Source organism: Diprion similis, chromosome 8 (assembly GCF_021155765.1).
Source record: "Diprion similis isolate iyDipSimi1 chromosome 8, iyDipSimi1.1, whole genome shotgun sequence".
NCBI lineage: Eukaryota > Metazoa > Arthropoda > Insecta > Hymenoptera > Diprionidae > Diprion > Diprion similis.
Window position 1 is genome coordinate 11,610,458 of NC_060112.1, and position 16,214 is coordinate 11,626,671.

The 16,214-nt window shown below is 36.7% G+C and overlaps 2 protein-coding genes across 2 annotated transcripts; both read right to left on the bottom strand.

Annotated features, from left to right (window-relative positions):
• Positions 1–120: 120 nt before the first annotated feature.
• On the bottom strand, positions 121–10,448 carry LOC124409866 (ATP-dependent RNA helicase bel). Its single transcript, XM_046887781.1, has 9 exons — positions 10,245–10,448; positions 8,908–8,989; positions 7,715–8,066; positions 7,231–7,465; positions 6,632–7,110; positions 5,576–5,880; positions 5,160–5,459; positions 4,502–4,777; positions 121–4,267 (listed from the first exon to the last, which is right to left on the bottom strand). Exons 1-9 carry the CDS (start codon positions 10,287–10,289, stop codon positions 4,170–4,172), a joined length of 2,172 nt encoding a protein of 723 aa, XP_046743737.1. The 5' UTR covers positions 10,290–10,448; the 3' UTR covers positions 121–4,169.
• A 1,662-nt stretch (positions 10,449–12,110) lies between these two features.
• LOC124408909 (60S ribosomal protein L8) lies at positions 12,111–15,246 on the bottom strand. Its single transcript, XM_046886208.1, has 5 exons — positions 15,133–15,246; positions 14,687–14,834; positions 13,422–13,563; positions 12,783–13,096; positions 12,111–12,379 (listed from the first exon to the last, which is right to left on the bottom strand). The coding sequence occupies exons 2-5, from the start codon at positions 14,822–14,824 to the stop codon at positions 12,200–12,202; spliced, it is 774 nt and encodes a 257-aa protein (XP_046742164.1). The 5' UTR covers positions 14,825–14,834; positions 15,133–15,246; the 3' UTR covers positions 12,111–12,199.
• Positions 15,247–16,214: the final 968 nt, after the last annotated feature.

Sequence of the window (16,214 nt, forward strand, 5' to 3'; positions counted from 1 at the left end):
CTTCAGGTATTTCATACGTTTGAGACATAATGTACGTAATTTTTTTTCATTGTTTTCTATTTATTGATTGGAATACCTGCACAAGGTACAAGTGATTGGATTGATATTTTTTTTTTTTTTTGTTACTTTAATTTTTCTAGATTTCTTTTAATAATTCAACTAAGATAGCATATTAAACCTGTGATCACTAGTAAATCTCTGACCGAATGGTACATTCGCCAATGCGATATATCTATATCATTTTTCCTTTTACTATGAAAATTGTGTAATAACTATTTATTATTAGTAAAAATTGAAATAGATTGTGTATTACTTGGGCATGCACGTCGTCCGGTATGAAAAATTCTGTAAGCAGATGACAAATCTTACTGCTACTTGTCACCTCGTTATTAAGCATCGAAAGAAGTATATGCATAACGGATCAATTTTTTCCCCTTCTATTGAAAAAACCAAAAATCATATGTACCGATTATACCCATTATCACGACTTTTTTAATGAAAATCTATGCTGATTTTTCAATCAGATTAAACGTTCTTACATTAGACATTTTTGCCATCCCGCCTTGTACAAATTTTTTTTTCCTTTTGTTCCTTTTGTTTTTCCTTTACTTTATCATAAATTAATGTGTTACATTATGAATGGTTTAATTTTATCTTTGCTTTTTACGTAACATTTAATGACAGTCGGCGGAGTTTCAACTATACTATGGGCGCTGACCAATACACGGATATTTGTTACAGCGCTACATGAACATGTTTGAAAAACTCTGTAGTCGGTTACTGGAATGCCATTAAACGGAACGTGTAAAAATGATAGGACAGAATGTAGTATGCAATGTTATGACATGTTTATATTATATTATTATATATTATAAGTTTGTAATTATGTATTCTCTTAGAAATGATTGCAGTCACAGTCAACATCCTCCTTTCTATATATATATGTTTGTGTGCATGTTTGCGATAATTAATATCCATAGCCCTTCTTTTCCTACAGCAACGCAGTTTTGCAACTATTGTAAGTGCAACCATGTTTTCTCTGATTATAATCATTCGATTGTTTACATATATATACATATACGTGTGTGTATATATACTGTTTTGCAAGGCTGCTAGTCCGATAATCTCCAGAGGACTAAACACAACGTAAAAAGGTGCGCTTCAGAAAATACAAGAGATAGAAAAGAACACACAAAGCAACGAATTACAAAACAAAAAGAGAAAATAAATACTAAGTAGATTAATAAATAGGTCCGTTTAATTAATTATTATTTTTCTTCTATTTCATCACCTAAAATATGCTAAGAGAAATCTAAATCATAGTATCATACTTTGTCAATTTATACAAACTTAATAACAAATTGATTGCAGCTGTTCAATTAAATGATTTTTTCGTTTCTGCTAGTCAACTCGTGCCATATGAACTCTCAATTTGAACTGTATTTAGGGTCGGTGATTCTACATTACTCACGTTCGCATATACAGCAGAAATCTTTCATAGCAATCATAATTGATTTCTGTCACCACTGAATAGATTTAAATTTCTAGTGTGAAAAATGGTGAAAGGCTAAAATTTGAAAAATTAATTCAGTGAAGTATTACTGCCGTGTAAGTAAGACTGGTGTAAATACTGAAATGAAATTAATTTTGTTCTATAACTTTTGTATTTTCAAATTCTAAAGTCTAGACTGCAGGTAATTTGTAGTATATGAAGTTAAAATTTGTACTACGCAAAGAACCAGACGTAACAGGTTCCTTTACTCAAATTTCGAACCCTAATTTCTCATCACTTCTGCGGCAGGGCCTTGAGCGAATAATTGATAATTGATTATTTACGCTTAGTAAAATTTGTTCATATCCGATACCATTGAAAGTTAACAATACGTGATTTTGTATAATTTATTTCCTTTTCAAACACTATTTGAAAGTCTACTTGAAATAATCGTCATTCCTCCGAGAGGCATTCATTCTTCTGCACACATTGGTCCATGTCCATGGTCATACGCACGGCACTGCCATACTTCTCACGCACTCGATTGCACTATCTATATAACATGTACGACAAGCTTACGAATCCTGTCAGTTGTCATGCGAATCGAATTTGTACTCTTCTTTTGTTTCTAGTTTTACGTGTCACACAGATTTAATAGGTATTAAGAGTCTGACGGACGCAGAAGAGATATTTGAACAACGTTCTATAAAGCCCTACCAACATCGTTATCAATGATATTAACATATTATCAACGCGCGTTTATTCACTATTTATACACTTTTTTCTGTTTAAGTAGAAACAATGCCCTAAAATAGTTTTAGGACCGCAAGAGCGTTCAGCCCTCCCCGATCGGACAACAGCCAAATTCATGTTGTTTATTATTTGTAACGACTCAATATTCTTTCCATAGCTCAAAACAGTGAGCTGGTATTCTCTGACATTCAATCATCAATAAATTTAATTAATTCATTATTGGTATATTTCCTTAATCGTGCATTTATCAATTTGCGTAGAAATTGAATGTCCCCAAGATCGTTCAATATCACAGTCGTTCTTTTTTTCCTTAATCATTTTGTTATATTTTAACGTAATGTATTTATGCATATTAATTAATATGTTTATTTATATATATATATATTCATGTTTGTGTGTATATATATATAGCGTAGTATACTGATCGATAGTTATAAAATATTAGAATATGTATGCACGATGTTGCCTCATAGTCCATAGACCATACATTATCTTCCTTCAAATATCTGGGCCTTCCTATTGGCAAATGCGCAGCACTTGGTTTTTTTTTTTTAATTACCCCCTGTAACTGCAACCGTATTATTAAATATTTTTGAAAGTTCATTTCTTAATCCTTCCGCGCGTATTCTGACGTAGCCATTTTTCTTTTCTTTCATAATGACAAATTATCCACTCGTGTGTACAGCTAAGAACTTACACAGGACGTCATTGTGACATTTAGAAATAGTGTTCCAAACATCTTAATTGCCACAGAGTCTCTGAACACATTGAAATTTCTTGTAATATAACTTATTTAATGTAAAAATTACTAATATTACTATTTATAAACGGAAAAAATATTACTTAAATTCGTTTAATAATTGTTCATTATGTAAAAATTTGCACAATGGCACCACCGGGGATGATAATGATGATACCAGCGCCTTTAAATATTACAAAATTTATATACACGTATATCTACCTATATATTGTGGCATGAACACAACAAAAGATTAATTTCTAAAGATATTTCAAGACGTTATCCAGCTCCTTTAAATTCTTTCAAGTAACGATTTACTAATGGCTCTTAGAATAGCGCGTTGTCATTTAGTTTACACTGTTGCTACATGTGAGTCGTGTGTAGCGTTATAATTTTGTTTTATTTTCTGGGGACGGCAAAACAAAAAAATACCATTCGTCGTTTAATGATATAATAAATTCAAAGAAAATTGTTATAGAAATTACTTAATTTTTAGCGATGGTATACGCGATTTGAAAAATGTGTCAAAATATTAGTTTATGCTTTATTATATTCAAGCAACGAAACTTGGAAATAGACATCGCGTGTCGTTCCATTTTACGATTTTAATAGCACATTTTTCAAACCACGCTCTGAATTTAATTTACTCTAAACCTTAACGAGCCCCATAAGCCCTGACAGGAGTTCTAAAAATTTTCGCTAAGGTTGAACCTACATCGTTATTTGGAATAGTAATAACGATTCATTAATGATTATTTTCTACTTGTGTCTATCGACGATGTTTTTTTCACCGCAGAGAGATGTCTGTAAATAATTAAACTAAGGAGCAAATTTTAACTATCCATATTTTCTCATATTTTTTTCCAGCGATTAGGTAATTTTTAATGACTTCTCGAGGTATATTTAGTTTGTTCATATTTTTTTTATATCTCAGTATTTTTTTCTGCTTTTGTATCGTTTTTTTTTTCTTCTTTTTTCAAATATACATCTCGTAATTTAGCGGTGTTTCATCGTGTATATTGTATATGTGTATGTGTAAATGTCTGTATCCATGTATTGAGATTAGGGTTCGGAGTGAAGTGCACGGGAAGTGAGTAAGCGAGTGATTGTGTGTGTTCGTTACACGTAACCCAATTTTAGTGTTATATTTGTATTATTAAATTGTGGTGGATAATCGTCTTCCATCTACTTGCCGCCCCACCAGTCTGTGCCACCGCCACCATTGTTCGATGAAGTATTGTAGGATGAGTTGTTGTAACTGCCTCCGTATCCTCCGTAACCCCCTATTGCAAACGAACATTCAATGGCTATAGAAATTGTGATGTATGAAGCTGGCTTCCTAATAAATTATAATCTGCAGTTTAATCGAAGTTAAGATTGAAAACTGAATTCAACAATGATGAAACACTCTTCAAAATTGGTGTATTTAATACGACGAGTCTAAGTAGGACCCCAAGACTTTAGCGACAGAACGAATAAAATTGACACAATGCCATATTATTAAAAACATCACTAACCGCCATAACTTCCAGGTCTTCCGGCTCCGTTGTTTCGTGCAGATCCTGCACCAGGCTGCTGACGGTAATCTCTCGCCCCGAAAGCACTGGCGAAACGACCACCGCTGCTCTTAGTGCTACCTGGTCTTCGTGCACCACCACCACCGCCAGAGTGTCGCACCTCCATTGACATATTCTCTAACCACGGGGGTAACTCCTGGTTAGCCTCTATCAGAAGCTGCACTAGTTCTCGTACTAAATTATGGTTTTTACTATTGAAGAATGAAGTGGCTACTCCTGTAAAATAAACGGATAAAAGTTTAATTAGACGGAATCGTTCATGTTAGCCTAAGCTAGTGAATCTTAATATTTTGAGCAGTTTACTAGCAGTTAATAGATTTTGGATCTTAAGAAATCTCATGGAACACAACGATTCCGGTATTTTATAACAGTCAAAACTTGCTTTGTTCGCCGACCTGACTTCAAATTATAATCGATTCTACTATTTTATTTTGAAATTTAACGCTTTGTTTGACTGAGTAAAAATTGCTGCAATTGTTTGACTAGAGTAAAAAATGCATGAGAACTTGTATCGAACCGTTTCCAGAGTTTGAGAAGCACTAAAAACCAGTTTAACCAGGAAAATAGTGACAAGTACTGACATATGTGACAAACGTACCTAGATTCCCCATACGTCCGGTACGCCCAATACGATGTACATACTCTTCGACATCACCGGGCAAGTCGAAATTGATTACGTGTTTAACGTGAGGAATATCAAGACCTCGTGCAGCGACAGCTGTCGCAACGAGAATAGGTGCTGATCCCGCGCGGAAACGGCGCAATGCATCTTCACGCTCACGCTGAGTTCTATCACCGTGGATACTAGTCACGGGATAACCTGCTTGGTGCAAGTATTCCTCCAATGTGTCAGCTCCTTTTTTTGTTTCAACGAAAACCAGTGTGAGTGATTCCGCACCTGTAGAAAATGTTTACTCAAATAAGTATAATAGAAAGAACATTGTTCTGCGTAGTGTCTCAGTTTTATCTCGGAATACGTGAATATGCTTGAGCGAAAAATTTGAAACGACTTACTAGGCTGAGTGAGGTTGTTGGCTTGGAGTAGATCAAGAAGATAAGATCGTTTTTCATGTTCGTCAACCCAAACTATCTTCTGGGTGATATTTTCAGACGTAGAACCAACCCTACCGACTGCCAAGAAAATATAATTGTCCAGAAAGTCGCGAGCTAGCATCTGAATCTCTTTGGGAAAAGTGGCAGAGAACATAAGGGTCTGTCGTTCCCCAGTTGGAGGCATGGTGTCTTGTTCTACTATGCGACGAATCTGCGGCTCGAAACCCATGTCAAGCATTCGATCCGCTTCGTCTAATACCAGATACCTAAAATACACAAGAATCAAAACAGTTATCATTTTTTTGTCTACATACAAATGTAATCTCAGATACTATTTCCATAAGAGGAATAAACAAGTTTCAATTCAGGACAACAATTTTATCTCACTTCTGCTTAAATTTTATAGTAAGGCTTGGTAAGCTTGATATTTAAATTTCCCTGACTTTCCCGGATGTTGGTTGAAAGTTTAATAGTTTGACGAATCTTAAAATGATTACTGGCATGATGACAGAATTCACTGTGTTCATTCAATTTCTGCAAAAGGCATTACTATATGCATTATTTTCTCAAAAATTACTCTAGACTCTGGTACTTTGATCAAATTATTCGAAATCGTACTATAATCAGGATTGTAGGAATGGACTTTGCGGATGTACTTTTAACGCGTCTACTCCATTCTGTCCGTTTCCAATTTTTGTTCCAATCTTATAATACAGAGGTGTTGTTATGATCCTTTCTGTATACTTTTCATATGTATGTTCAACTTAAGCGTTCCAAATTTTCGGTAAAATGAAATTCAAACTGCACCAAATGACGTACGTATTTCGAATTTGAGTAAAATATTGTTTTTCGTGATCAAGAAACCTATCTTTTTATATAAGTTACGCCTGAATGTTAAATACCAAATTAGTGTATTAAGTTGTAGCACGAAACCTTCAAACCTTAAAAAAAAATAAGAATCCAAATCATATGCAGTAATATACGTGAATTGGACTACAGAATGCTAATTGAACTAACCGGCAATTGTGCAGACCAATTTTCCCGCGATTAAGCATGTCGACGAGACGACCAGGAGTGGCGACAAGAAGGTGGCAACCGCGATCAAGCTCACGTAACTGATCGCTAACATTGGCACCACCGTAAACAACAGCAGGACGCATCCTTGATCTGTAAGCAAACTTGCGCGCTTCGTCGTATATCTGGGTAGCCAGTTCTCTGGTGGGAGCCAAAACTAAACCCAGAGGGTATTGCTTGCGCCTTCCAAAGTTTGCGCCGGCAGCATTGGGTGGGGGAGGTCGGGGACCGCATTCATAGATCTGATTTAATATCGGCACTAAGAATGCCGCAGTTTTACCAGATCCGGTCTGCGCGCAGGCCATGACGTCGCGACGCCCGATGATGATCGGAATCGCATACTTTTGGACCGGCGTCGGCTTATCGTAACCAGCAAGAGTGATGCTGTTCTTTACAATTGCTGTCAGCTGTACTTCATCGAACTGTAAATAACAAATTAATACAACATGTGTCAACATTTTCTATCATCTTTTAATTTATTCAATCAATTCGATTTTTTTATGTTCAAACTAGATTGAAAATGCTGGAGTTATTTTACGTACGCATGTGATGTGTGGAGGTATGTTATCGCCGGTGGCCTCAACGGGAATATCCTCATATTTGCTGAAATTGATTCCAGTATTTCCTGTTCCAAACAATTCCAGCTCCAGCTTCTCATCCCTCGTTGTCGGGATTGTCCAGTCAACTTCATTTCGTCCTCTTCCGCCATCCCTGCCACCCTCGCGTCCACCGCCACCCTCGCTATCTTTCCATCTTCCACCTCCATTGCCACTTGATCTATGATTTCACAAAATCAAGATTACTTCCGTTCGAATGTGATTGTGAAATTTACTGTAAAGATTTCTTTGAAAATTTGATCACCACTTTTTAGTTATTAAATTGTTATTATTTTTTTCCAACTCCTTGACTGGAAACGTCTTCCGGTATACTTGGATAGTATTTTTCTTTAGGGCCAACTGAATTATAATTACAAACGTATGTCATACATGTGATGAAATTTCTCAAATTAACATGACAAAAGTGTACCTGTTATCATTTCTGGACTCTTGCCAGCGGTCATTTCGAGGTTGCTGTTCCTGCCAGCGGTCATTGCCGCCACCTGAACCACCATCTCGGTTGTCATTGCTCGGGTAGCGCTGATCACGCCCTCCCCCGTTCTCTTGATTGCCACCGCGACGATTGCGACCTCCAAAGTTACCAAAGTCAATATCACGGCCACCCCCGCGAGAATCTCTGTAGCCAGAGCCGCCGTCACGGCCTCCGCCGCCTCCACCTCCTCTACCACGTTCTCGATCTCTATCACCTCCTCTGTCTCTGTCGCTAGGTTGCCTCGAGTTGCTTGGTGGTGAATTGGAATCACCGCCTAATGGCGCAGGACCTGAACAATTTTTTCGTAAATATAAGTATTGAAATAAAGTATATTTTTGTAAGAAGTAAGGTACCGAAATTAAAATTGCGCGTTGAAATTTTTTTTGTTTTGTACATGGATTATGAGAAATTTGAATTATAAGAAGATAAATAAATGAAAATAGGTGTTGAAAAAAAAGCTCCAACTTAAAAATAATTTCGCAATGTGTTTTGACCAAATATGTGAAATCTATAAAGTAGGTTGCAAAAGTATAATCTTCACCACTAGTAAAGACTTTCAAAATTCATCAAGATTATATTGTCTCAGTGCTTTGACTACCGAGTAAAATTGCAAACTGTGATAATACAGTTCAGTAAAATTGACGTATCAGTATCAAAATTTTAAAATGCTAGCACAATTTTACTGACCTGCTGCGTTTATTCACAAATGCTTAAATTAGAAGAATGATGGCAACGAGAAGACATTCTAGTCCGAACTATCATCACCTCATTTACTTTGCCTACTGCAATCATTGCTCTGATACAAACTAACTGCCGAATGACCTTATTTTTTCCCCTTCAACATTAATTATGCAATCTCATATGAACTGAGTTAGATTAGTGAATATGAAAATAAAAAATTCGCAACACAATGTTGTTACCAGAGACTTGTGACGAGATTTAACCAAATTATGAAAGATAGCCAAAGATTCCTGTTTCAAACTTGGGAAAATTTTCACAAATTTGAACCTTAAATGTTTCCAGAATATTGCCTGAAATACTTTGATGAATTCTGTGATAATCGTGTACCTTGAAAATTTATATTTGCAACTTGATTTGAACAAGTAGATTAACTCAACAAGTCTACTGACCTCCGGGCTTATTGCGGAGATGAGGTGGTACGTAGCGACCCCCACTTGGCTGGCGGGAGTTCTGCAAGTCCAGACCAGCAAACTGAAAAGTCAGTTAAAATTAATGCACTGGAAAATTAAAATAGTCATGAAATGTCTTCGCAGTTTCGAAAATGTTCTAATTTTGTGTAAGAGTGAAAAAGGAATGAAGATTATGTTAGCTAGCAACATGTACCAATAATAAATCATGTAATCGCATTATGTAATTACTTTTTCATCGGTTAACAACCAAATCTATATATAAATAGGCAGAGTGCGAAAAAAGTGTGCAATTTGGAAAAAAAATTCCCTGATACTTACGTATTGTTCAAGAAACCAGCACTGGATGTTGGGCTACAAGTGCCGAGACGCAAACTATATTCAATGTGATTTGAAAGAAAAAAATACAAAGTTCCTCAAGAGTTTTTGCTTTTGTATATCTAGCTTATAGTTTTTTATCAATGAGTCATACGCATGACAGGGAATTTCTCTTTTCCTTTCTCAATTTATGCTCCTGCTGTGAAAGCGCAAATTTGGTTCTCCGAGAACTAATCGCTGACACATTTGGTACATCCCCAAATTTAAACATGTGCATATGTGTGTGTGTGTTTCCACGTTTTACACATGCAGACGATGAAGGCTTGATATGATTCATTAGAAAAGTACAGTTTGCAGATCCAATCAGAAGTTGTATGTTAATTACACACGATAAGAGATCTTTACGCAGAAATGACGGCGGCTAAGCGAGTCGTGAGTATATAGAAGGTTTTCAACAAAATCATGAACAATCTTCCAGTATACGAAAATCGGCAAGATTTCCTGATTATTCTAGATCGCGATCATTACCCATGTATAACGGATTTTCCGTAGGAAGAGAATGTGCGACAAGAGAAAAATTAATATCAACGGAGCAAGGTGAAATGTGTTTTATTAAACCGCCCAATGATATTCCCGTCACGATGTAGAGCCAGACGAAGTCTAGACCACGTATTGCTGTGTATTCGACATGTCTCGTCAACGAAACGAGGTAAGCTACCTATGCCGTTCTAGGAATCGTTGGCCGCCATTATCCCAAGAGGATGTCATGTAATTTTTGCAGAAAATTAGAAATCCGTTAATTGGGCTTTCTACTGGGCACCCGTGACGGAAAAGCTCGCGAAATTCGGCCGGACGATAAGCAGACTCGATATCGGGAAAAAGAGCGAAGAGAAGAGTGGCAAAAATTCGGCATGGCACAAGACTCGATGTGCATGGCATCGAGTGGAGAGGAACCGCGATGAATAGAATGTGACAAATAATTTATGGGATTGTTTGATTACCTGCTGCTCTAGACCTGATCCATTCTGGTTGGCTGCATTACTCATATTACTCCGTCTCGATACGTAGGTTTCGTGGCTCTCGCGTAGAAACTCGGCTCAATCTATCTCAAAAAACAATTTTTCTCGCACAAAAGATACTCCAGCCAAGTTACACTGGCCGCCTGCCCTGACACAAAGGCCTGACTCCGCTTGACGTCGACGCAAAAAAAAATGGCTGCGGCGATACTCAAAATGGCCGACACAGCGCTTCCGCTTGCCAATATGACGCTAGGAATGAGGCTATTCACTTAACTCAACCGGGTTTCGCATGAATACTGACGCGATTTCGGCCGCGGGCGTCAGTCAATGCTCCCTTTCTTCCCGACGGTATTAAGCAACGGTATTTTCTTCCGGATACTTCTCGTTAGTTCCTAGTAGCTGGCAATAATCCATTCTGATTGGCCCGAACGCGCCGTTGCCCAGTAGCGCCACCTCGATTCTAGAACGCCGGTTCTACGATATCAATTTGTCCGAAAATATCATCTCTATGTCGAGAACAGGGTCCCGAGCATAGTTCTGAGCACTGAAATATAATATTATAATATTATTATATTTCAGTGTGCCGGATAGGCCGGATAGATGTATGTACTCGATTGTCGATTAGCAAATCTCGAAACGAGTTCGAAACTCGCGGCTCATTTCCAACACGGCCGAAATGTCTGCAGCACCACGATTTTTTATTATTTTGAACTAAAATTTAATTGAGGCATTCTTGAAGCAGTTTCTCATTTTGTGTTAGAAAATAAAAATATTCATTTTATACTTTCGAGTTTACGAATTTTTTAAAAATATACCCCTTTTCCGAGTGACCAGGGTGACGAGACGCCTTATCACATTTTATAACAGTAATTTTCGATGGAAAGATTTTGAGATTCTCCCCAATGCTTTTACTGCGAAATATTCGAAAATATTTTCCAATATTTTTGAATACTGCATCAACAGTTAAACCTATTTCGCGATACATTTTCAGAGTTTACAAAGGTGAAGAACTAGAATATGTTGTTCACCAGTTAAATTAGAAAAAATATTTTGTGTGAGCAACCGAAATCTAGAATCAAGTATTCACTAAAACCACAAAATATTTCACACTGAGATTCAAGCAATAGATGATGAAGTAACATTACTTGAGCTTTATTGAATAACAATGCAAAGTCATATTCATAATCCTGAAATAGTAGATAACGATTAGATTGTCATTTCGGCATTGAAATATGTTTTTTTTATAATATTTCAAAGTTAATTTGTTTCTTGATATCCAGGATCAGTTCACATCTTGCACCATGAGTTCCTGCATTAGTCATTGTTCAAAGACGCATGAACGAAAAAACTTGACTTTTAAATTAGATGCGATATTTTTTTCTCACAATTATTCCGTCTCTGAGTTTCGTTGATTTAAATCTTTGCTACAATGATTGTGATTCTTTTATTATTAAAAACTGGATGTTATTTAACCCCTTGCTTAATTTTTTTATAATCTTTATTACGTACACACCGCTAGCAATGCTACAACTCAACACTGAATACAACGAACCAGAATCAACGGATTTTCAAGAAATTTTTCTCACAATTTTGAACATAATTTTTGGATCGAGAGCATGTCCGTTCCTAGACCAATCGAGAATTCATTCTCAAATCTTTTTTCGATATTGCAGAACATGGGATGTTATATCTACGTTCCCTTTTTTTCTCTATTGGACACATAAAAGTTATAGCCTTACTATCAGTTTACCTAATTGCTAGTAAGCGTCATTTTTACACGACGATCGAGTTTGTTAATTCTTCTTAAACACGTTGGAAATTAAATGAGATTTTTCAAGTAGGGAAGAATTACGTAAATTATGTACGATTTTTATTTTTAGTTTTTTTTTTTTCATTTTATTGTATAATTTACACCTTGCAGGAAATTAGCGTTTAATCTAATCGTCCTTCTTGGTGTCGGTCTTTCCTCCTCTGATCCTACCGGTACGACGAGCAGCAATCAGACCGACCTTACGTCCGGCGCTGGTTCCTCGCTTAACGGTAGACGCCTTACCAATATGCTGGTGATTACCACCACCGTGAGGATGCTCAACAGGGTTCATAGCCACACCACGAACCTAAATGTGAAATAAATAGGGTTAGCCAACTGAAATTTGACGTTCGACTTGCATTTGAACAACACGATTATACCCTCAGTTAGTATTTGTCCACACAGTATTGTGATTCAGGTTTCAAATGTCATACCATCATCGAGTAATTATAAATATATAGTCTACATTTCTGTCATAATTGATAAGGTCTATAGAGAATTTTAGTAGTTGTCGATCATTAATTCTTTGGTTGAAGCAAATTTCGTTGGTACGTTTATCTATCATATAAAGATGAGTAAACGTCACGATCGACGGATTTTCTTTATGAAAAGAAAAAAAAAAACTTTCCGACTAAATTGCTCATACAATGCGTCAATCGCCAGGACAAACTAAAGTTTAATAGTTGGTAATATCATTTCGTTCAATTCACCTTAGGCCAGCAGTTTCTCTTAGCCTTGTACTTATGGTAGGCACGTCCAGCCTTCAAAATTGGTTTGTCAATACGACCACCACCGGCAACAATGCCGACCATGGCTCTGTTGTTGGAAGGCATAACTTTCTTAGCTCCGGAGGGTAGCTTTACTCTGGTTTTCTTGGTGTCGGGATTGTGAGCAATAACAGTGGCGTAATTGCCGGATGCACGTGCCAATCGACCTCGATCACCGGTCTTCTCCTCCAAGTTGCAGACAATTGTACCTTCAGGCATTGTTCCAACAGGCATAACGTTGCCGATCTGGAGGTTAGCTGTTAACATTTTTAAACAATACTTAAAACCATTTGCCTGATATGAGTTGTTTATAGATCCTTGTTGTGATACTTCAGAAAGAGCCTCTAGATGTTATTCCTCAAGAATCTTAGGCAGTAGGTATTCTAGAATTCATCATGTCAGTTATCAATTGTACACTATGAAAATCCACATTAAAGCAGAATCAAAATTGGTCTTTGAAGGTATTTCCGAAGTTGTTGAATTTTAAACACAAAGGAACATTCTTACAGCTTTGTTTGTCAAAAACTATGAGAGAACACACTTTTCGGTACCGATATTTTAGGACAAAATCAAACGATTTACCCTTCTTTCCACAGTAAAGGAACTGGCCAGTGTACATGCCCTCGGGAGCGATGAAAAGTTCTTTGCGTGTTTTGAATTTGTATGGATCACGGAAATGCACTACGGCCAATGGAGCACCACGGCCAGGGTCGTGGATAATGTCCTGAGGATAAAAATGCAAAATTTATGAATAATAAATTGGGGTTTCAAAACGTTAACCTAACGATTGAATCTAGTTAGCTTCAGAAAGAGCCTCTAGTATGTTACACTTCATAACCTTTCAGTTGTAGGATTACTAGAAATCATCATATACTTACAATACTTACAGAAATATTCATATAAAATATTACTAGTTTGATGTAACCAAAATAAAAAATGCAGAGAATTTCAAGATATTTTTATCTAACAGTTTCATTCAAATATACATCGAAAGCAACGAAAACCTTGACTTGTAACTTTTCCTCAAAAGTTGAAGTTTTCCTAATTGTATAAACCCCACTGGGCATGCAGGGTTTATTGTTTTTGTGGATACTTCAGACCGTGATAGCAAAAACATAGGTAAGCATTTAGGTACAATCAAGTCGCTAAATAATCAATTCCGTCTAATTGTAGGATATTAATTAAAATTGACGTAGTTACGAAGCTAAACCTAGCAGCCATAGTTAACAGCCAAATGTATCAAATTTTTTGGAAACTTAAAAATGCAGATCAGTTTTATTCTCATAATTTTATAAAGTATTGAAGGATCAAGGCACTTCATAAAATTTTGATTTTTGGACTTCGCTCCTTTATTCGTGTGAACATTGGAACCTTTGATCGCTAAATCTGGCTGCTAGCTCAAGCCTCTAGACGCAGTTTTGAAATATATCTCAGTTTACAATATTTTCGAAACTTTTAAAGCCACAAGAATTATTCAAATTTGCTCTGTGTGGTAGTCTGATTATTGCCTATAACTCTTAAAAATTCTTAGGGTTGGTTATACAGCAAAAAGAGAAGTGAATCTCAGGTGCGCAACTATGCAAGGCGGTGAAATGAGAACATGAATGCTACCGAGTGAATTTCTCAAAACAAATGACTCATTACTTAGCAATTCAGCGGCTAAACTTGAAATTTTCAGCATTCCCAGCTTTCCATATTTTCTGACCACGTTGTGTCGATGTGAGATATAAACAGAAGTATAACCTCAAAGCGATTACGTCCGTTCGACACGCCCGGAAAGTAATAGCAACTGGTGTTTTATGCAATCGAATTTCGACGTATTTCAGAAGAAATGGATAGGTTCTTACCTTAACGACACCCTTGATGTATCCATGACGTTCCGAGAAGTCAAGCGAGCGAAGTTTTGGTGCTCCCTTTCTCCTTTTGGTGTGGGAGCGGAAGACTGATCCAGCTCCCTTACGCTGAGCACGAATTACACGACCCATGGCTCGAAATCTGGGAACAAAACAATGATAAATATAAGATTATAAGTATCGTGGAGCAATTTGTGGCCTAGCATTGGTTTGATCGGCACGTCAAACCTCGCGAGGCATGACAATATCCCTCAAACGACGACACTCTAACCTAAAAACAACGAGTCACCAAAGATAATGTATTTATTTGATGAAATATTGATTCTAATAGATGCATCGGTCTACGAATACCATTCAATTGATATTTAAAACTTTAGATGGATGTTATTTAGAGTAGATATTTTGAGATTTCACGAGCAACAACGACGGAGGAAACGTACCAACGGAGCCAGTCGCAAACAGAGGAAGTTGAGGGCGAAAATCGAATTCGACCTATCGAAAGACCGAGTCGATGTTGCTATTCGATCGCGTATTCGATGTCAGTCAGAGTAGCATCGAAAAATTGAAAATGGAATTGAAATAGCTATTATCGTTACTATTACGGAACCTGAGAAAATTCGTTTTCATCTCCACATTCTGTTTATTTTCAAAAGAATATGTTTAAGCGATAATAGTCAACGGTAAGTGGCAATTGTGATGCAATATGTGCTCAACTACGGTTTTTTTCAGGTCAAATAGCATCTTTACAAAAATTTTAATGACCATTCACTCATTCAATACTGATTAGGTACTTCGATATCTTGCAATATATTCAGAGTATCAGATAACTTGCATCGTGAAATTAGAAATGTATTTGAAAACACGTTTAGCGTACGAATACGGGCTACAATATCGACCGGTTGCGCCGCATTTACTGCAACTGTACACACAGTTGTGTGAGCATTTAAGCAGCAGACCCAGATCTAGGCAGAATTCGAGTCCTAAGTACAGGTGTGATGAACATACAACCTTATCGTGATAATAAATGTACCCGTAAGAAAGTTCCTTAACACCCACAGACACTTCAATTATTAGAATAAAGCGGGAAATCAACATTCGATTAGCTCTTGGCACCAGAAAAGAAATCGATGAAAAACAACGTTCCAAAAAGTTAATTTCCTAGTCATTATGCAGTATCGTAAAGAATAAGAAGTGATAAATAAATGTTCGAGTGTGTAGTTGCTTCTGTTTGCAGATCTTTATTACCCGATTTTTTACTTTCTTGCATTGTGTCTGAAACTTACAGCTGCTCACATCAACCTCTATCAGCATTTGTATTTGAGCCTGTGCTTTATTGCCTTGGTATTCTTTGAATACTTGGAATGGAATTGAATACCAATTAAATGCTGTTTTCTGTGATAAGTTTTTTTCAGGAAAACAAACCGAAGACTGTTTCATTCGACTATACAAACTTGTCAATAAATTCTGTTGCTTTTTGTAATCACACTACATACATGAACACACGTATACACTAAACCGAGAG

Bases quoted from the DNA above. Each gene is read 5' to 3' on its own strand.
- LOC124409866 (XM_046887781.1), bottom strand. From the start codon at position 10,289: ATGAGTAATGCAGCCAACCAGAATGGATCAGGTCTAGAGCAGCAG. The intron at 8,990-10,244 runs GTAATCAAACAA...CTGACTTTTCAG, and splicing joins GATCAGGTCTAGAGCAGCAG to TTTGCTGGTCTGGACTTGCA. The intron at 7,111-7,230 runs GTACGTAAAATA...TGTTATTTACAG, and splicing joins TACCTCCACACATCACATGC to TTCGATGAAGTACAGCTGAC.
- LOC124408909 (XM_046886208.1), bottom strand. From the start codon at position 14,824: ATGGGTCGTGTAATTCGTGCTCAGCGTAAGGGAGCTGGATCAGTCTTC. The intron at 13,564-14,686 runs GTAAGAACCTAT...TTTTATCCTCAG, and splicing joins ACATCAAGGGTGTCGTTAAG to GACATTATCCACGACCCTGG. The intron at 12,380-12,782 runs GTGAATTGAACG...TTTCACATTTAG, and splicing joins AGAGAAACTGCTGGCCTAAG to GTTCGTGGTGTGGCTATGAA.